Source organism: Hippopotamus amphibius, chromosome 3, assembly GCF_030028045.1.
Source record: "Hippopotamus amphibius kiboko isolate mHipAmp2 chromosome 3, mHipAmp2.hap2, whole genome shotgun sequence".
Classification (NCBI taxonomy): Eukaryota; Metazoa; Chordata; class Mammalia; order Artiodactyla; family Hippopotamidae; genus Hippopotamus; species Hippopotamus amphibius.
The window spans coordinates 156318935-156340634 of NC_080188.1; the positions used below are offsets into that span (position 1 = coordinate 156318935).

The 21700-nt window shown below is 37.4% G+C and overlaps 1 protein-coding gene across 4 annotated transcripts in view; it reads left to right on the forward strand.

Annotated features, from left to right (window-relative positions):
* Positions 1-19933, forward strand: part of CR2 (complement C3d receptor 2) — a 34654-nt gene extending 14721 nt beyond the window's left edge. For 3 of the 4 annotated variants that reach the window (XM_057728245.1, XM_057728244.1, XM_057728242.1), the window contains 17 exons: positions 906-1094; positions 1182-1281; positions 1513-1595; positions 2109-2516; positions 3105-3281; positions 3362-3452; positions 3746-3822; positions 4771-5178; positions 5815-5902; positions 6258-6340; positions 7191-7583; positions 8631-8816; positions 9935-10123; positions 11084-11107; positions 11803-11878; positions 15940-16045; positions 19230-19933. In XM_057728245.1, coding sequence (XP_057584228.1) covers positions 906-1094; positions 1182-1281; positions 1513-1595; positions 2109-2516; positions 3105-3281; positions 3362-3452; positions 3746-3822; positions 4771-5178; positions 5815-5902; positions 6258-6340; positions 7191-7583; positions 8631-8816; positions 9935-10123; positions 11084-11107; positions 11803-11878; positions 15940-16030 — 2663 coding nt within the window. In that variant the 3' untranslated portion in view covers positions 16031-16045; positions 19230-19933. Of the gene's footprint in view, positions 1-905; positions 1095-1181; positions 1282-1512; positions 1596-2108; positions 2517-3104; positions 3282-3361; positions 3453-3745; positions 3823-4770; positions 5179-5563; positions 5741-5814; positions 5903-6257; positions 6341-7190; positions 7584-8630; positions 8817-9934; positions 10124-11083; positions 11108-11802; positions 11879-15939; positions 16046-19229 lie in introns of all 4 variants that reach the window. The other variant, XM_057728246.1, reaches the window with a different exon arrangement.
* The last annotated feature ends 1767 nt before the right edge of the window (positions 19934-21700 follow it).

The window sequence follows — 21700 nt, forward strand, 5'->3', positions numbered from 1 at the left end:
ATACTTTCTCAGTGATCCACTATTTTCCAAACTCATCTCCTAAGCCATGACATTTCAAATCAAGTATCTTTGAAAATAGGAACTACTGTATGCTCTTCCTTTCCTTCTTATTTGGTTTGGTTTATGTTGCTGCTGAAATCTAAAACTGAATTTCAGTTATGTAATTATGGGAACTGGCAATATTTGACAGAAATTATACCATCAAAATAAGGTATTTATTTTGTTAATAAAGAACAATATTAATAAATTCTAAATTGATTAAAGAGTTGAAAAAACCGTTATTAGAAAAATATGATTTTATCTGTCTATAAAGAGATATGTAATCTTGGAAGGAGGGAAGATCTGAAGATAGTCACAAATGGGGTGACCATGGACAACAATTAAGCCTTTATAAAGATTTAGATAGTCCTATATGTATTGACATGGAAAGATATAGATTATTAAGCAAATAAAGCAAGACATAAATTTTGGGTGTGTAGGTATACTCAATACCAAAATCTGTGTGTATATATATTACATATAGGATCCAAAAAAACTATGTTACTAATATCTGGCAGGATAACCCCCTAAATAACAACATGCTACTTTTGGAGTAGAGAATAAGCTTAAGGGTAGAATGAGAGTATGAGTGAAATTTGGTCATTTTTTTGGTCATTGAAGTTTTTCACGCAGCAAATGTAATTTGTAAAGTGTAACTAAAAATAAAAAATAATGCACTATTTGTGGTATAAAATGGATATAATTAAACCATACCTGTCTGATCTTTAAAAGACTGAGTTGCAAATTAATGACGACTGCTTACCATAGATCATGTATCATTTATATGGATGTATGTACTAAGTCAAAATACAGGTTGTGAAGGAACTGTTATCTGATGAACTCTTTCCTAATGTGTGTGTGTAAAGATATCCCCCTGGAGTGTCCATCACTTCGCAGAATTGCCAATGGGCATCACACAGGGGAGAGTGTTGACTCCTTTGCCCCAGGATTGTCTGTGACCTACAGCTGTGAACCTGGTTACTTGCTTCTTGGAGAACAGACCATTCGCTGTTTGTCTTCAGGAGTCTGGAGTGCTGTCGCTCCCATATGTAAAGGTACCCCCTAAATTTACAATTGATGTTAAGAATTTGGCCTATTACATTACTTGACACACTCTGTTCGTCTTTGGCTTGTTTTCTTAGAGGCACAGTGTGAACCTCCAAGACCGTTTCTCAATGGGCAGATAAAGAGGCCCACAAGTCTTCGGGTTGGTGCAACTGTGAACTTTTCCTGTAGTGAAGGGTGAGTGTCTAGAGGGCCAATGAGATGTAATTCATTTGACTTATGTGTGCATGGTGTGAACTGTGAAAACTGCAGATGGCTCTTCCATGAGGCCAATGGACAGCTTGAGGTTGTGAGAGGTAATGCCAATAAAAGGAGTTGGTGACCACAAATTAAATGAAATTGTCTTGGATTTTAAACAGAGGTTTTTGTTCTGCCTAATAGTTTTGAATGACCTCCCTTTGTCTCCAGGTATCAATTACAAGGCCCACCTTCTAGCCAGTGTGTAATTGTTGGACAGCGTACTTTTTGGACCAGGATGCCAGTGTGCAAAGGTAAGTGTGGTTTGTAACTAGCTCCTTGGCCAGAGGTTCAACAGGACATCACATTCTCAGCTTAACTGAAAGCTTTTCTTCCACTTGTTACTATAGAGAGTCTTATAGAACAAAGATCTCCCTAGAGATCTTTAGATCTTTAAGGTATATGTTCTTCACTAAAGCATCCTTGAATTATCTTTTATCCTCTGCTTGCTCAGGTAAAACAGGGTTCCTGAGATTTTCTTTCTCTGAAAGCTATGTACTTTGCCAGCCAGGCCATGCACATAAAAGAGATTATGTACTTGGTAAAAGAAATCAAAGGATCAGCAAAGCAGATCTATTCAGGAATAAAGTTTTAAATCATACTTTATGAATTATATTACTGTAGCTGCTTTGGCTGATTCATTACAGATTCAAATATTACTGGCCCAGAACCCAGGATGTGAGAGTGGCATCTAGAAATACCTGAGACATTCTTTGCCTGTATGTAGTACAGTTGCAATCTTATCATCTCTCTCTGTAATTTCCTAGAAATTCTTTGCCCTCCACCTCCTCCCATTCTCAATGGAAGACACACGGGCAGCTCTTCAGTGATTGTTCGGTATGGAAGCACAGTCACTTACACCTGTGACACGGGGCCAGAGAAAGGAGTGAACTTCATCCTCATTGGGGAGAGAACTATCCGTTGTACAGCTGATAGTCTGAAGACTGGGATCTGGAGTGGCCCTGCCCCACGCTGTGAACTTTCTGTTTCTGAGGTTCGGTGTCCACCTCCCCAGATCCTAAGAGGCCAAATATCATCTGGGCAGAAAGATCAATATTCCTATAACGACACTGTGATATTTGCTTGCATATCTGGCTTCACTATGAAGGGCAGCAAGGGAATCCGATGTAATGCCCAAGGCACATGGGAGCCATCGGTGCCAGTCTGTGAAAAGGGTGGGTATTCCAGTGCTGGGAACAGGTGGCACTGATTCATCCTTTTGAAGCATTAGAGAAGGGGTTATGGACTTCAGCAGGGCCTTTTCCAGATTCCAGTCCCCTCAATTATACCAAATATAGTGAATATAAATTGTATAGAAGGCTTTTTAAACATTGTCTCCCATTCATTTTGTAGGAGTATCCTTGGGGGAAAAACATTAGGGACCATTAAGTTGCCTATTTTTTTAAAGAAAAAAAAAACTGGGAAAACAGTGATTTCTTAAAAAAAACTTCAGCAAAGATCCCACCCTACAGATAGATCAGAATCTCCCATAAGAGACGTACACGGTGATTCCTTAAGAAAGAAAGAGACAGCAAAGGAGTTGGAGCAGCCAGTGGGAATGGAAGAAAAAAAACTGCAGCAGCCTAAATGCAGAAAAAATATTGACAACCACTGATCTAAAATTACCCAAAATTGGGCTGCAAGATAACTTCTGCACTGTACAACAGCCACCAGACTGGAATTGTAGCATTAATGTCAATTTTTTTGGCTCAGTTTCTTTCCATTGTTGTTTACATAAGAAAAATTCTCTGCCTTTCCTTTAGATTGTCAAGCCCCTCCTAAAATCCTCCATGGGCAAAAGGAAGATGGACACATGATTCGCTTTGACCCTGGAACATCCGTAAGATACAGCTGTGACCCTGGCTATGCGCTGGTAGGAGAAGAATCCATACATTGTACCTCTGAGGGCGTGTGGATACCCACTGCTCCCACATGCAAAGGTGCCGGGCTTTGAATGTTGATGTTTTTTGGTTTTGAGATTGCCTTGAGTTGATTTCTCATCATCCTCTTCTTTTCTTAGTGGCAGAATGTGAACCTATAGGAATTCAAGTCTTTGAAAAACCCAAAAATCAATATATTAGACCAGATGTGAACTCTTCTTGTGATGAAGGGTGAGTGAAGCCTGTCTCAGCCTGCACTAGGTCTGGTTTGTCAGTGTACACTGCAAGGTCTGTGTGAGAGTTTATCTCAAAGACCCCCCTGTCACATATTCATGGGAGTGTTGATCACGCTTCTTTTCCATTAATGGAAACTATGCTGTGCAATGGATGAGTCATGCTGATGCTGGTTATGTTTTTGTTCCTATTGATGCCTGTCCTGAAAGTAATGTGTCTGCTATTGAGCCAATAGCTCTTGCTTAAGTTAGTGGTCACCAGATGGCAAAATGTCGTGACTCTGTCCCTAGGTACCGGCTAGGCGAGAGTGTTTATCAGCAGTGTCAAGGCACAACTTCTTGGTTTATGGAGATTCGTCTTTGTAAAGGTGAGTAGAAAAATAACACAGGAACCAGAATAATGTGAGGTCTATAAATAAAAATAACAGAGTATCTAGAATCCTGGGAGATTTATGTTTTAGGCATGTCATAGGGTTAAGAATTAGATTAGATTGGATTGAGAATTAGATTAGATTCCATTCTATTCACTTTGTCAACAGTTATAGTTGCACAGCTTTGCTTTCTGTTGTCACCTATTTTTACTTCAAAGCATAGCAATCACTTAATTTAAATGGATTTAGTTACTGATTCTCATTTGCGATATGGGAGAATAAGAACAATGAGGTCAGTGAGTAGATGAGCCACCATCCGTAATTTTGGGTACACTATAGTTTAGTGGAGAGAAAGGGGACTGGTGTGGGGTCTGAACTCAGATTCTATTTCTACTGCTTATTGAGCTGGGACAACTTATGTAACTTCTCTGAACTCTAGCCTCTTATCTGTAACGTTAGCATAAGACTGCAGACTTCAAAGTTATTGTAATTAAATGGTACTATCCCTACTTTGCAGATGAGACAAATTGCCTGTCAAAAAGTTAATGTTCAATCAACAATAAATATTCCTGGCTAACCTATCATGTCACTTCAACACAAAGATGTACCTTCTCAGAAAAGCTTAATTCTATTCCCCTGTGCCTTTTATTGACCTATTGGTTATTAAAAAGAGAATTCTTAATTAATAATTTGCTATCAGACTTTACTGCCTCACAGTATGATATTGATCTACATCTTCACTTTTAACACATTACAAAAATTTTTCCTATGAAATATTTTAAATTGAATTTTGCATACATAATGAGCTTTGATATAACACATATCATCATATCTCACCCATATCCTCCAGGAAACCTGATAATAAAAGATTCATAACCAGCTTCATTTCTCTTCTTTGGTGTTTAATACTGGACAGAATTGTACAGTAACTTCTTCTCTCTTCAGAAATCACCTGCCCACCACCCCCTGTTATCTACAATGGAGTACACACAGGGAGTTCCTCAGAAGATGTCCTCTATGGAACCACAGTCACTTACACATGTAACCCTGGGCCAGAGAGAGGAGTGAAGTTCAACCTCATTGGGGAGAGCACCATCCGCTGCATAAGCAATGATCAAGAGATGGGCATCTGGAGTGGCCCTTCTCCTCTCTGTAAACTTTCTCTCCCTGCTGTTCAGTGCTCACATGTCCACGTTGCAAATGGATACAAGATATCTGGCAAGGAAGCCCCATATTTCTACAATGACAGTGTGATATTCAAGTGTAATGATGGATTTACTTTGAAGGGCAGCAGTCAGATTCGTTGCAAAGCTGAAAGCACCTGGGATCCTGAAATACCAGTTTGTGTAAAAGGTAAAAACCCAGTGGAGAGAAAAATGAGGTATTTACTTGTTTATTCTTGTCTGTTATCTCCCACCCAAAGCTAGAGTTATCGAAAAAGTCAAGGGGCATAGATTACAGTCCCATTTCTTCCATTCTGTAATGAAACTGTCTATGCGTGTTGTTGTAGATGTTCTTTGTGCAAACACCCCCTGGATCTGGGATATATTCAGGGTAGATAATTGAGAGGATCTTTTTTTAAGGTGACAGGTTCCTTCAAAAAAGCAGAAAGTACTCAAGAATGAATAAGAGCTTGATGATCTTTCTCTCAAAAGTTTCAGACTGTCTGTTGTCAAAAGTTGTATACTTAATGTTCTTGAGTTTTTGTTGGTATTTATGTGGGAAGTTTTCTCTTCAGGCTGTCAGCCACCTCCTGGGCTCCACCATGGTCAGCATACAGGTGGAAATAGGGTCCTTTTTGTCTCTGGGATGACTGTAAACTACACCTGTGACCCTGGTTACTTGCTTGTGGGAAACAGATCCATTCACTGTATGCCTTCAGGAAATTGGAGCCCTTCTGCCCCTCGGTGTGAAGGTATTTTCAGTTCCTGAGTTGACTTTCTCTTTTATATCAGGCATGTATAAGTAATTCCTACTTTGCTCCTCTAGAAGCACCATGCGAACCTTTGAAAGAAGATCTTCAAGTGCTTCCAGTTGATTCACCTGTGGTACCAATTAATACAACCTGCCAAGATGGGTAAGTATGATTCATTCTCAGAAAGGGTCTCCACCTTGCTTTGTGCATTAATTCTAGCCTCAGTTTTTCTTGGTGACTCCCTTTAGAGGTTCCTTGTGGTCACACTAACAGAGAATTTGAGGTTCCAAAGGCCTAACTAGTATCTCTAACTTTTCAGTTCTTTCTTGGCGTGGAAATGGCTTTGCTGGGAGCGACTCTATGTCTAAAGTAGTTTTCTTACTTGAAGGGCCAAGAGTTTTGACTCCTCTCTGCCAAATTTCTTATTTAGAAGTGCCTCTGTATTAGTGGTTTGAGGAAGCTAGGTTTCAGAGGTGTGATTTTTAGGAAGTGAAAGTGTATCATAATCTCTCTCTAGGTACCAGTTGACTGGACATGCTTATCGGAAATGTCAAGATGATAAGAATGGGATTTGGTTCCAAGAGATTCCACTTTGTAAAGGTAAGTTCAAAAAAAGTTGTCAGTGAGGTTGTAGGGGATTAAAGAGGACAGGTCACTGCAGAACTAATCTATACCTTAACAGTCCATGTGTTCTAGCTCAGTGTACATAAGAAACATTGTTTAGTGTTTGGATGGTACTAGCATTGGGAAGCAAAATTGTCAAGTAGGAAATGAGTGCAGTTGGCTTTCTGTGTCCGTGGGTTTCACATCCATGGATTCAACCAACTGCAGATCAAAAATATATTTTTTAAATCCTGAAAGTTGCCAAAAGCTAAACTGGAATTTGCTATGTGCTGGCTACTATTTACCTAGCATTTACATTTTATTTATAACTATTTATGTAGCATTTACATTGTATTAGGTATTATAAATCATCTAGAGTTGATTTAAAGTATATGCGAGGTTGTGCATAGGTTATATGCAAACACTATGCCATTTTACATAAGGGGCTTGAGCATCCTCAGAATTTGGTATCAGTGGGGAATCCTGGAACCAATCCCCTGTGGATACCAAGGAACAACTGTATTTGCCATATACCTGCTAATTGCTCAAAATTTTCGTAATAAAAAATATAGACTATGTCTCTATTTCATGGGAACATGGCTATATTTATTCCTTTCTTAATACTTTAGTGTACATTCTGAATTTTGAGGGAAAGAATAGGTATTATTCATATAGTCAGAAAATTTGATAAAGCTATCTTTTAAAAGAAAGCATAATCTAGCATCTAAAATTTAAATAACTTTCTAGCTATGTGCGGTACACGCAGTTGCATAGTTTCATTTGTATCTGAATGAAGACTGTCCACATGGTGTACTAGCTGAAGTGAATTTCCTAATCTCTTCTGCAGTTATCTACTGTCAACCTCCACCAGTGATTAACAATGGGAGGCACAGGGGTGTGATGGTAAAACACTTTCTGTATGGAAATGAGGTCTCTTACGAATGTGACCAAGGATTCTATCTTCTGGGAGAGAAAAGTATACGGTGCATAAGTGATTCTAAAGGACGTGGATCTTGGACTGGACCTCCCCCACAGTGCTTAAAATCTCCTCCTGTGACTCACTGCCCTAACCCAGAAGTCATACACGGATACAAGCTAAATAAAACTCGTTCTTTGTATTCCCACAATGACATAGTACATGTTGCCTGCGATCCCGGTTTCATCATGAATGGGAGTCGCTTGATTAGGTGTCATACTGACAACAAATGGGTGCCAGGTGTACCAACGTGTATCAAAAAGGGTAAGATATTTTAACAAATAAAATATGGGACGTTGCACAGAATAAAGAAAAAGGGTCTTGAATCTGCACTTGCCATTCTGCTTAAAGAAAAACAAGTAAAAGCTAAGGCAATCATATTATTTTACAAAATACCTGCCTTGCCTTATCTTCCCAGCTCATTCTTTTTTCCCCTTTTCTTTCTAAGCATGTTGAAAAAAGGTACTTGAAAGGATAATGGTTAACTTCTAAACTGATGGAGTCTCCCAAATTTATTATTTTTATTAATTTAGAATGGGGGAAATGCACATACCTTTTTTTGGGCAAATGTTTGGCAGTAAAATTACTTGATAATTTGATATTTAAGGCTGTGATACCAGCTAGAAAGAGATCTTTGAGTATTCTGGAGAATGGAGCTGGCCTTAAGACCCACTGAATTCTGTCTTATAATTATAGTTATCATTGGTAGTTTTATCCCTGCCAGTGGCTATCTACAACAGAGGCTGCCAACTGGAGACCAAGAACTGAGTTCAGAACTGTTTTCTTTGGCTAGCACCATAGTCTTATTTTAAGTGAAACCCACTCCACCACCCAGGACAAATGGTGAAACTGTGATACAGTTGAGGGCCCCCTTTGCTTTCCTGCAAGGTACCAGTATTTTGAATTGGGCAGTGGCTGCCATTTTTTGAAGGACAGGTACTCTGTGACTTATATCTGGTGACCTCACTTCCTGGATCCTGTAGATATTTGAGGGTGTGACCCTTGACTACAGACTTTCTACTGTTTAAATAGAAAAGAAAAGATTACTATTCTCTGATAGATTACAACTGTGGGCTACAACCACTGATGTTTTGTTATCTTACATTTGGCATTTGTCTTCAGATCATATATGATATAGGTGGGAAATGCAAATATCTGTCCTGTACTGCTTGGTTTGGGTGGAATGAATATTTTTGAATACTGATTAGTTGGCTTGTTCCTGCCTTCTTTCTGTTTCACTGTAGCCACAGATAGTGTCGGCTACCTGTTCCTCTGTACTAAGTTAAAGATATTTTTATATTGGTGTCTAAGCTTTCTTAGGATGTCAGCATCCAATTAAGATCCCCAACGGAAATCATACCGGTGGAGACATAGCTCGATTTTCTCCTGGAATGTCAATCCTGTACAGCTGCATCCAAGGCTACCTGCTTGTAGGACAGGCACTCCTTCTTTGTACACATGAGGGAACCTGGAACCAACCTGCCCCTTATTGTAAAGGTGTGTTGTTTATTTGTTTTCTTATTTTTTAAATAAAATTTGTCCCCAATAGATATACCAGTTAGGTACTTTCAACTTAAAATAGCCAAATAAATGCATTAATTGGATCATTTAATTAAATGCATTTAATTGGATTTAATTGGATTAATAGATGAAGTAATCTAAATACTGAAAAATAAGAAAAACGGCTGAGGCTCTAGTTTATCTGAGCTATCACTTATGTGGTCATTTAAATATGGAAGGTTGAAGTCTTTATGTAAATTAAACAACTAAAATACAGACTGAATTTATACTGTGGTTACAGTTATGTTAAGTGTGCATTTAACAAAATACTCATAAAAAGTAAAGTTATCTTTTATTTCCTCTAAATGGTGATAGGATTATGGGTATATCTTTTGTAAAGGATTCAGAATGTCATTTCATTATCATAAACAGTGCATATGAAATATGAGTAGTGAGTCAATACTGAATATTAGTTGAGCACTTCTTACCATATGCCAGATACTGTGCACAGCACTTTGCATGCATTATCTCATTTAATCCTCATGAGAACTGTATGACATTGGTGCCATTATCCCTGTGTTATAGATGAGGTCCTAGTAGAATGGAGAGATTTGTAACTTACAGGAAGTCACACACATGAAAAGTCCTAGAGTCAGGTTCAAATCCAAAATCTCACACTGTTGGCCCCTACACTGAAAAGATGGAAGAAGAAATGAGGAAGCCTTTATATTAAGAAGAATTGGAGAATAAGAGTAGAAGATGAAACAATAACTCATAAGTCTTAATATTACCTATTCAGCCCTCATTATTTCTCTAAGAAGCCACAAAAATTAATCAACGTTATTGGTTTAGAAACTAAAGCACAAAGAAGGAAAGTAATTTGGTATGATTACCTGGACATTACTGAGGTAGATGGGTGGCACTGAAAGGCTATGACTAAGACATCATTTTGCATTATTTCAGTGAAGTTTTACTAACTGAGAATAAACTAAATTGGTTTCATAAACCTATCCATTAAGGGCAGGGTATCCATTTACCCTGTTCTTGATAAAAAAAAAAAAAAAAAAAAAAGTCAAAATATTGACCCAGCTTCAATTAGATTGCTTTAATTTCAGAGGTGAACTGTAGCTTCCCAGAGCATATAAATGGAATCCAGAGTACGCTTGAGCCTGGAAAAATGTATCAGTATGGAGCTGTCATCACTTTAGAGTGTGAAGATGGGTATACCCTGGAAGGCAGTCCCCAGAGCCAGTGTCAGGAAGATCACCGATGGAACCCTCCCCTGGCCGTTTGCAAATCACCAAGTAAGTGCAAAGGCTTCACTTCAGTTCCCACTTGTTTCTCTGGAAAGAAAAGAGTGAGGGGTATCCCTCAATGTTAGGGACTCCTGGATTTTAAATTGACATAGCTCTGTGACCAGTGGTGTAGTAAGAGACGAATTTGAAGTCAGTGGTCTAATGCAGTAATAGTGAGACTTGCTGAGGATGGGGGAAATAAAGAAAGAAAATGAAGAAAGAAGACCACTAACTTAAAAGATGCAAAACTAACAACATTTTACAGTTGTCCTTTGGTAGCCTCAGGGGATTGGTTTCATGACCCCCTTGGATACCAAAATCTGCAGATGCTCAAGTCCCTTGTATAAAATGGCATAGTATTTGCATATAACCTGTGCACATCCTCCCGTATATTTTAAATCATTTCTAGATTACTAACAATACCAAACACAGTGTAAATGCTATGTAAATAGTTGCTGGGCTCACAGCATGAGTCTTGCTTTTTGAAACTTTCTGGAATTTTTTGCTTTTTCGAATAATTTTTGATCTGTGGCTGGTTGAACCCACAGATACAGAAGACAGACTCTATTTTGAAGAGAGTTGCTGCTGAGACTTCTGTTATTGCTGAATCTTGACTTATAAATGCTTACCAATATGACAAGGACCTCTAAAAATATGTTAACCAAACCTGTCGTAATGGTTAATGTTTGCATTCTGACCTGATAAACCCCTGATTATAAAGTTTAGTTTATTGGGATTTTCATGAACTACCCTAACTTAAAGTGGAAAAAACATTTAAAGGCCAATGAAGTTGTTACATAAGATATGAAGAAAGAGTGGGTGTAATTCAGGGTTCCAATATACCTTTTCAAGTAGACTTAGAGAGGAGGGAGCTGCGTGTTAATTTCTGGGACATTACAATGGGGCTTTGAGTTATATGGAACCACGCGACTATAGACTAATATTTTCATGATTCTATATTCTCCTTAGGCTCACTTGCTCCTCTTATTTGTGGTAAGTTTTGAAGAAACTTGAAGAAAACTTCTAATGGTGACATAAAAATGTATGTAAAATTTGAGGCCCTATACCTGCCTGTTAATTTTTTTTACTTTAACTCGTAAGAAATAATCCTTTTTTTTCCCAGTATTTTAAGGATCTTTTAATGTGCACTTCACATCATAAATTGTCACTTTTGGATAGAATGGAATAAATAACTTGAATAACTATTCCTAGCTTTAAATCAAAAGTTTAGTTTACTAAAAATTCAATTTAACTCTTGGTCTTTTGCATGATTTGGTTACTATCAAAATAGACTGGCTTATTCTGCAGTAACAAAATATATTTCACAACTGAGAGTTAAATGTTGCTATGCAAAGTCATGGGATCCTGGTGTCCTGAGCTCCTAATTTCACCCTAGTGACAAGAATATTACTAATAAAACTGAAAAGAGCAGAAAAGCTCAACAGAAACTTGATTGGAATTCTGTGGCCAAATGCTTGGTGCTTTAGATTAAATATGGACTGTATTGAGTCCAAAACTTTAAGCCCATATATAATTATTCAGGAATTCAGTATTTATATGGCTGAAGAAGAATAAGCAGAAAAGTCACAGAACATTTTCCCCAGCACTAGGAATAGGCCCCACAATCACTTCCAAATAAAATGTAGGTCACATTTTTCTAGCATTTGATACTCTGTTTTGTTTTCTAGGTTTTTCTGCAGGAGTAGTGATTCTTTTCTGCTTGGGTGCTGTTGCCTTACGCATGATATTAAAACACAGAGAACGGTAAGTTCAATGCATGCTTGACCAAAACCCACAAAAGATTTAAACTTCTTGCCTGAAACTAAACACAGAAGCATATGTTAAATGAAATAAATACTGCAATGTGATAACTGGAATAAGGTATCTTGTATCAAATAGAAGGCCCTTTCTGTGAGAACTTAAAAGATAACAATTTTATTTGAATGATGTTTATTCAGATCAGATTATGTTTATTTATACATAATAAAATATCTAGAAAATTGAAAAAAATCCCAGTCATAACAACTGCAGATATTTGGTACATTACTATACAGGTATGGGCATTTTCTTATATTCTTTCTCTTTTTCCTTTTAAAACTGAAATTTTGGCCATATAGTCTCCTGCCTTAATTTTTTCTTTTCATTTAGCCTCACGTACAGATTTTTTTTTGTACTTAAATTATGTTTTCTTTTTACCTATTTAAAAAAAAAGTATATTTTTCTATTATATGTATCTATATTGTGGAAATTTTAGGTTTCTTCCACATTTATTTTGATAATAAATAAAGATATAAGAAACACCTTTAAAGAAACTTTTCCTCATCTCCTTATTTCCTTAGCCTAGATCCCTAGAGTTGCTGTGGATAAGTATATGAACATTTAGATTCTTAATAAATATTGCCAAATGACTTTCCAGAAAGTTAGTTCTAACTTGATCATATATCAAATAATTAACATATCTGAATATATTGTGTTTCTGGATTCTCTTTTTTATTGTTGTTTCATTGATCTGTCTATTCTTCTGTCACAAAGCACTTTGTGTTTAAATCATATAGCTTTCTACTATTATAATATCTGATAAGGCAAGAGTCCCCTCACTATAATTTTTTAAGATTTTCCTCTCTCTTCTGTTTGTTCTTACAGGAGTTTTAGATGATTTGTCGTTTTCTAAAAACAGATATGTTGTGATTGCATTTAAGTCTATAGATTAACCTTTGAGGATTGGCACATTTTCTGTAATGTTTTCCCATTCAGAAATATACTAGGCCTTTCTATTTGTTCAAGTACTCTTTTTCTCTCACTCAGTTGTTGTTTTCATGACTATTTAAGTATACAACTAGGTTTCTATATTTTGTTATAGTATGTTTTATTATCCAGAAATTAGACATATTTTCACATTTTATTTTTACTTTATTATTTTTAAGAAACATTTGTATCCATAAAGTAATGTCGCCAGAGTGGGTTATGTGATATTTAGTGGGGACACAGTCAAATGGTCAGTGCTTGGGGATTTTGATCAGAAAGCTTTTCATAGTGGAGGAGATGTTTCCGGTGTGTCACAAGAGAGTGTAGACAAGGAGAGAGAGGTATTCCAGGTAGAAGGAGCAGTTTGAGTAAAGACCCAGGGGCTTGTCCTTCCATCATATGTTATGAGAACTGCATAAGCAGTTGACATGACTAGGAAAATAGTATGTGTGATGGTGATTGAAGGTGAAGATGGCATAGGTTTAGGTGAAGGAGTGGCATAAAAGACCCCTCTGGCACATAAAGCTTGTGGAAATTACAGAATATTCTGATAGGTGGGAAGAATACATTTTTAGCAAATGATATCAGGTATTAGCCTGGGAATGTTCCATGTGCCCAGGTTCTTAAGTCTCCATACATGCTAGTGTTAGGGAGGGTAATCAGGTGAAATCTTAACAAATCTCAGGTAACTTCCAGTGAGGGATGACCAAGTCATGTCACCCCAAACATGTCACCCACAAACTCCAGCAAAATTACTTTAACATGCCAAGTCATTTGGCTCTATCTGAATTATCTGATCACACTGTTCACAGTCCTCTAATGCCTAATGTAGGCATCAAACATAAAGGGGTTACATTGAAACTATGTAATAATGGCATCTTTGAACCTGAATAGTTTGTTCCAAGCCTGGGAGAGCCTGAGCACAGTAGGTCTTGCAAGAGTCTACAATTGAGATATACTTTAGGTGGTAGTGTTTATCAAATTATGTGTCACATAACCCTGGTTTTATGAATGATTTCAGGAGAAATGGTGTTCTATGATCAAAAAAGATTGGGAAATGCTTTTTACTAGATTTTTCTCATGGAGATTCACAATGACCATTAGAATATTTAAAGTCCTACAACAAAGAAGCCCGTTTAATTTTTTTAAAACTAATCTCTCAAACTAGGTGGACTGTAGAACTTTTTTTTTTCTCATATAATGCTTTAAACATCCCATGGGATTGATGTTTAATTTAACAGTCTTGGGGAAATCTAAAAAGATGGTCAGGAGCTAGATCATCAAAAGCCTTGCATGCCACGACAAGAAGTTGTTATTTATCCTGTAGAATCTTAAGCAAAGAAACAAAGCATTCAGATTTGCATTTTCAAAAGAAGGGGCAGTACTGGGCTCTCAACCAAAGCAGCAGTGGTGGGGATCAAGAGGATGGAATAGATGTAAGAAATATCTTCACTATGAAGAAGATAGGTTTTCCAGGATTTAGTGAATTGCTGAATGTGGGGAGAATGAGACACAAAGAATGAGTCAAGTGGATGTCACTGGGTGGACCCAATGGTTCATCAAAGAAGAGAGGGATAGGTTTGTGGGGAAAGATGATGAGCTCAGTTCTGACCTGCTACTTCCAGGCACCCATAACATAGGACTTGAGAGAGAGACCTAGGCTCAGGTAGATGACATTTACATCACAATTGAAGCCTTGGTACCAAATAGAACATAGAAGTTTAAAATGGAGATAACAGATCTCAGGAGGACAGGAGAGGAAGGAACAGTCAGAAGTAAGTGGAAAGTTAGGAGAAAATAGTTTCACAGAATTCAAGAGAGAAAAAGGTCTCAAGAAAACAAAACTAGGGATGTCATTTGTATGGCTTTCCTCACAGGAAGTTAGAAGATAATTTTAGCCAAGAGTAATTTAAATAGAAATTTAAATATATAGAAAATGTGGTCGCTATCTCCTTCCTTCCTGTTACTAAGTTTGCTATCAGAGCATTGCATGTGCAGGAAAATTTGCAAACTTTGGGAATGCCTACAAACTCAAATAATTCATAATTTTCCAGTCTGATTATTAAGGTTATTAATGTCTGTATCAAATACTATCTGTAAGTGCCTCAGTTGATATGAACCAAACATATATGTTAAACTAAATTCCTAAGCATCATTCACTTGTTTTATTTCCATTTTCTTACTGACTTCAATTTAGTTTCTGATACTTGATGTAGACATTTGAGCTGTCTTAAATACTTTCTGTAAGTAAGATGAGCAATGAATCATTTGAAAATCAATGTCTAGTAACAAAATTAAATATTTTTGAAACTCATCCAAACAGGTGAAGAAGAGACTATTTTTTTCTTGTCATCTATTTTAATAAAACCTAAATCTCACATTAACCTAAAGGTTACCCTTTTGTAATAATTTTAATGTATCTTCCCCTTAAATATGTAAGTTGATCTCTTAAATGTTATAGTGACAAACTGTAAGTACCCTCAACTGTAACCTTTCTTGCCCAATACTTTTGTATTACTTTATCTCAGAGTTCTACATGATAATAAAAATCACATTTTATTGTACTTTGCTAATTTTGGCAGAGTGTTTTAGAAGTACAGAAAAGTACATGTGCTTTCAAAGAGTAAAAGTTAAAATGTCTTCAAAATCATTTAAAGCTATGTAAGGACTTTGAATTAAACATCAAATATTAAAGAATTCTTTTTAAGTTAGATTGGAAGATTGATTTCCCAAAGGTAAATTCATGGTCATATTATAAGATGAAAGCTTCTTTATGACATTTTTTTTTTAATCTGGGAGTCATAGTTATTAGTCATTAAGAGTCCTGGATCAAGCTGTCTCATGTTAACTTCTGACTGCCTCGTGTTAACTTAGCAGCTTAGCAAGTAATTTTTATGTCTTTCCGAAAAGTGGGGATTATAGTGATTACTTCATAGAATATGTAAGACAATAAAATGAAATCATCTGTGAAAAGTACTTACCATGTGCTGGGAATTATGGAAAGGAAACAACTGTTACACCTTTATAGTAACCATGGCCAATGAGTAAAGAATTTCTTTTTTCTTTTTTCTTCCATTTAGCAATTACTATACAAATTCAAGCCATAAAGAAGATGTTCATTTAGAAACACTAGAAGCATATTCTGTTGATCCATACAACCTAGCAAACTAATCAGAAGACAAACTGGTATCTAATGAAATTTTAAATATTCTTGTTAATTTATGTGTCAAATTTCCCTCAATTTATATTTATTAATAAGCATCATACTAAATATAAAAGGTTCTGTTGCACAGGTCTTTAATAATCATGCACAAAAATTGTCAACTTATCTATTTCACATTGCCAACTAATGTCCCTGGTTTTTTAAAATTTATTCATCTTTACAGCAAATATTTAAATAAATAGCAAAATAATTAAGAATAAAGTAAATAGAAAAATGATAAGTATTGTGAAGAAAAAGAAAGCAGGAAAGGGGCTAGATAGGGCAGGGTAATTGGAAAGGAAGTCCTCACTAGGAAAATGACATTGAGCAAAGACTAGTGTGAAGTAAGGAGCTAGCCTTGTAGAGTAAGAGCATTTCAGGAAGAAAGGACAGTAAGTGCAAAGACTGTGATAAGGTGGTGTGTTCCTGCTGTGTTGGAGGCACAGCAAGAAGGCCAGTGTGGCCTTGTATGGACTGACCAAGGGAGAAAGTGGTAGAGATGAAACCAGAGAGGTATGGGGAGGAGGGTAAGGATGGTCAGCCCTACAGAGTATACTAGGTCATTGTAATGAGCTTGATGTTTATTCCGCGATGGGAACCATTGGAGGCTCTTAAGCAGAGAAGCAAATGATCACTTTAACTGCTGTGTTAAGAAGAGAGTGTAGGTAGACAAGGGTGGAAGATGGGGGATCCATATGGACTCTATCACAAAACTCCAATAAGTTGTTAGTGGCTACCACCAAGCTGATGAGAAGAGGTCAGATTCTGCATGCATTTTTGAGATAGTCACAGCAGACTTTGCTGACTACCCTGTTTGTAGCTCACATCCCGATAGTTTGTGTCAGGATATGAGAGAAACGGAAGAGTTGAGGAGGATGCCTGGGTTTTTTGGCCTGCACAACTGGAAGGATAGAATTGCCATTAATTAAGACAACTGAGAATGAAAAAAGCAGGATTGGGGAGAAAAATAAGGAGTTGCACTTCAGAGATATTAAGTGTGAGATATCTAATAGACATCCACGTACAAGTGGCAAAAAGGCAGCTGGATGTCCAAGTCAGCACTTCAGGAATAGGACCAGGCTTGGGATGTGAATTGGGGCCTTGTTGAGTACATGGATGTACAGAATAATGAAACCCAATAAGATCAGCAAAGGGGTGAAAGAGGCTAGTGAAGAAGAAAGGTCCAAGGGCTGAGCCCTGGATCCTCCAACAATTAGGAGTCATGGAGTGGGAAGAAGCCAACACAGGGGGGAAGAAGCAGCTCTGATACAGGAGAGAACCCCAGAGTGGTGTTCTAGGAGTCATGCAAAGAGAGAACTTTAAGGAAGAGGGAGTGGTAGACCCTGTCAAATGCTGCTGATAGATCGAGAAAGATCAGTAGTGAAAACTGACCATTGTGATTAGCAGCACAAGATTTGCTGGTGAACTTGACAAGTACAGCTTTGGTGTAGAGGAAAGAGGCAAATTAGAGCTGACTGACGTGAGCTTAAGAGAAAATGAAAGGAGAGAAATTGGGGATATCAACTCTTTCAAGGAGTTTTTCTATAAAGAGGAGCAGATAAGTAGAGTGATGAATAAGAAGTAAAGTCAAGGGAAATATTTTTAAGAACAGAGGAACAGCTGCTATTCTTAAAAGCTGAAGAGAATATTTAGTAGGAAGAGGGATAATGATGGCAGGAATGAAAAGGAAGAATTGCTGAAGCAACATCTGGGTAAGCTGGAAGGAACGGGATCTAGTGCTCAAGCAGGGGAGCAGAACTTAGGAGCATGGCTTTAGTAACAGGAGGGAAGGTAAAACATATGGGTGCAGATGAAGGCAGGTGGGGAGATGTGATGCTGAAAGCACATGTGGAAGTTTTCTTTTGGTGCTTCTGTTTTCTCAGTGATTAGAAAGCAAAATGATAAATTGAGAATGAGATTAGGAAAGGAAATATTAGAGATTTAAGGAGAAAGGAGAAGGTCTTAAATAGTCACCAGGAGGGCTGAAGACCGAATGATAGGGAGTGTAGAAAGGTTGACAGGCAACATGAAGAGTCTCCCTGAGGTTCTCAAGAGAAAAAGGGGGTGAACATTTGATAGTTTGCTAAGCCCAGGCCTTATGCTGAGGCTCTTTCATGCTTTATCTCATTTAGCCCTTACCATAACTTTAAAAGGTGTGTATTATTCCAAGATAATACCTAGGTGAGCATATAATATCCCAGCTGAGAAAACCAAGGTGAAAAGCTTCTCTTGGCTAAAGACTCAGAGTCAATAATTGGCAAAGGTAGAATTCAAGCTCAAACCTGACTTCCAGCTGCTTTCTCCTACATAATCTGTAAAATATGTAATAAAGATACCACCTCTGCCCTCTTGAAACTTATTTTCGTAACAAGTATAAAACATATACATATTGAGACTTCCCTGGTGGCGCAGTGGTTAAGAATCCACCTGCCAATGCAGGGGACATGGGTTCAATCCCTGGCCCAGGAAGATCTCACATGCCATGGAGCAGCTAAGCCATCATGCCACAACTATTGAAGCCCACGCGCCTAGAGCCCATGTTCCTCAACAAGAGAAGCCACTGTAGTGAGAAGCCCATCCACTAAAATAAAAGAGTAACCCCCACTTGCTACAACTAGAGAAAGCCCACATGCAGCATTGAAGACCCAACACAGCCAATGAAAGAAAGAAAGACAGACAGACAGACAGACATATACATATCATAGTGTAAGAATTAGTTCCATAAACGAGATACAGAGAAACTGCTGTGGCAGTTGAGGAAGAAAAGCTTCCTTGTTGCTGGTGTCATAGAAAGAGGGAAGAAGAGAACAGGAGAGACTGCCAGTGTGATCTCTAAATCCAAAGCCGTGGGGGCCCAAAGTAAAGTTATTACCTAAATGTGTGTTGAATGAGTATTTAAATAAGTGAGAATGAGAACATTGCTTCAATTTCTCCCTCATTTATTTTTATTCACATTTATCAATATAAAATTTAATTATCATTTGCTTTACTTCATGTTATATGAAGGACTACTTAATTCAATGATATCTTCTAATAGCCTTGATGCTCCATTATTTATAGCACTCGTCATTGGTGTATATAGAGAGAATGTTAGCGCTCATATCTAAACTTTGAGTTGCACCACTGCCTTTCATGCTGCCTCCTAAAAAAGAAATTAATCTATTTCAGTATGCCTTGTTGCTTGGAACCCAACTGAACATCGTCGGTTGGAAAGATACCTTCTAATATCAGCAAGTCTATTTGTATGGTTTCAACATCTGTGAGATTATTTCATAAGCTTTAACTCCTATATGCACTTAGTCTCAAGCAGAACAAAGAAAGTTTGCTTGATGATGAAGATGGGAACCCAGTTTTACTGCTACATGCTCTTCAAGGACTTTTTGAAGCCTTACCTGTGACATACTTGGAGCCAGGCTATGGATATAAACAGTTACATACTCTAAAAGTATCACCATTTTTAGGAAGGCACTAAAAAGAGCTGTCCTAGTGCCTAGACTCTTCTTTTTATAATCAGCATGCTTACTGTTACCATATACTTTTGGTTACAGTGTGGTTTTAATTATTTAAGCAAAGTATGAAGCATATCCTGTGGTTGTAATGGGCATACATTTGTTGGGAAATCTGATTTCATTTTCATAGGAGCATCTTTCTTTGACATAGTTAAACGTTTCACTTTTATTTCTGCTTGGTTTGAGTTTTTCTCATCGTATGTACTTTGCCTTTCCATAATCACTCAGTGATTCCAATTTGCACATTTTGTTTAAATTATGAGCGTTGTTTTAATTCTGAAGTTTAATTCTGAAGTAGCTGTAGTTGCTTGTAAAATGTCATTTGATAATGTGTACATTAGTCATTCAAATAAATTTTGTCTTTAAAGAAAAACACTTGTCTTATGTTGTTGTTATTGTTTTTTTCTTTTTTCTGGAGTTAATGAACTCTTGAATAACAGACATAGTGTTAGGGCTTTTAGAGTTCCTGATTTAACATTTATACATTCTGGATCCCAACACTTTGTCATGTTAGCCAAACTCTCAACCCACAAACTCAATTCCCTCATCCTCAAGACTTATCCAGCCAACACTTTCCCCCAGGGCACTCATTCTCTCCCACCACACTCTAAATCCAGCTGTCAGTTTTCTCTGTTCCAGCATGTAAATTACTGAGAAAATAAAAATCTTGTACATTCGCTAGCACAAATTTACTCCCCCTATCTTCTGCTAGACTATATATGCTGTTTGACATCTTTGTTTTTAATTGTGGTAAAAAAAAAAAACATATAACACAAAATTTATGATCTTAACCATTTTTAAATGTACAGTTCAGAAGTGTTAAGTATATTCACATTGGTATGCAACAGATCTCCAGAACTTTTTCATCTTACAAAACTGAAACTCTATATCCATTAAACAGTAACTCCACATTCCCCCCATCCTTCAGCCCCTGTCAATTGGCCCCTTTCTATTTCTTCAGCCCCTTTCTATTTCTATGAATTTGACTACTTTAGTTACCTCATAGAAGTAGAACCATATAGTATTTATCTCTTTGTGACAGTTTTATTTTACTTAGTATAATGTCCTCAAGGTCTGTCTGTGTTGTAGCATGTGTCAGAATTTTTTTTTCAGACTGAATAATATTTCATTGTATGTATATACAATATTTTTTTTTATCCATTCATCCATCAACGGACATTTGGGTTGTTTTCACCTTGTGGCTATTGTGAATAATGCTGCTATGAACATGGGTATGCAGATATCTCTCCAAGACATTGCTTTCAGTTCTTTTGGATATATACCCAGAAGTAGTATGCTGTTAAGTATTTTATTCAGTCAGTACCAGTTTCATTTCTCCAGCTCATCTGTTCATGTACTTCAAGCCATCAACTCTTATCATACCTTCATCTCTATTCTCCTTCCTTAGCAGAGGATGAAAACATCACAGGATAACTCTCTCTACTTCCTCTCCCTTCACCTTTAAGCTTATCTATACTCACTCATCCTTACTATCATTTCCACCTACCACTTTTTATAGACTATACAGTTCTCTTCTCATCCCTTTCTGTTTCTCCCAGGACATTGCTCCCTCAGTTATACCTTCTCTCATCACTGGCTTCTTTTTTCCATCTACAAATGTGTTCAAGCCAGTACCCATTCAGCTGCAAGTCACAGAAATCCATCTCACACTGGCTTAAACTCTAAAGGAGTTTTATTATGTCATATGACAGAAAAAGTCAAGGGTGCAGCTGGCTTCAGTCAGAATGGGAATCAAATATTCAAATCATATCCTCAGGAATCTGTTCCATTCCCTGATTCTGGACTCATTCTCTGGTAGACACTCCCTAAAAACTGGCAAAATGTTTGCTGACGATGCCAAGCGCGCATCTCGTCGGCTGAGCATTCCAGCACAAAGAACTTCTCTTGTCCAATAACTCCTTCAAAAGTGCCTTCATTACCTCTGATTTGTCCAAATAGGGTCACATGTCCCCAATTTAACCACTTTCTAGGATCAGAGCAGTGGAATAAGCAGATGACAAGGCCTAGGCTACTTGTCCAGGCTTAGATCAGGGGAAAGGATTGATCCACCTAGCTGAGGGTGGATCACATTTCCCCGCCACAGAGAACACTTGGCAATGTCTGTAGACA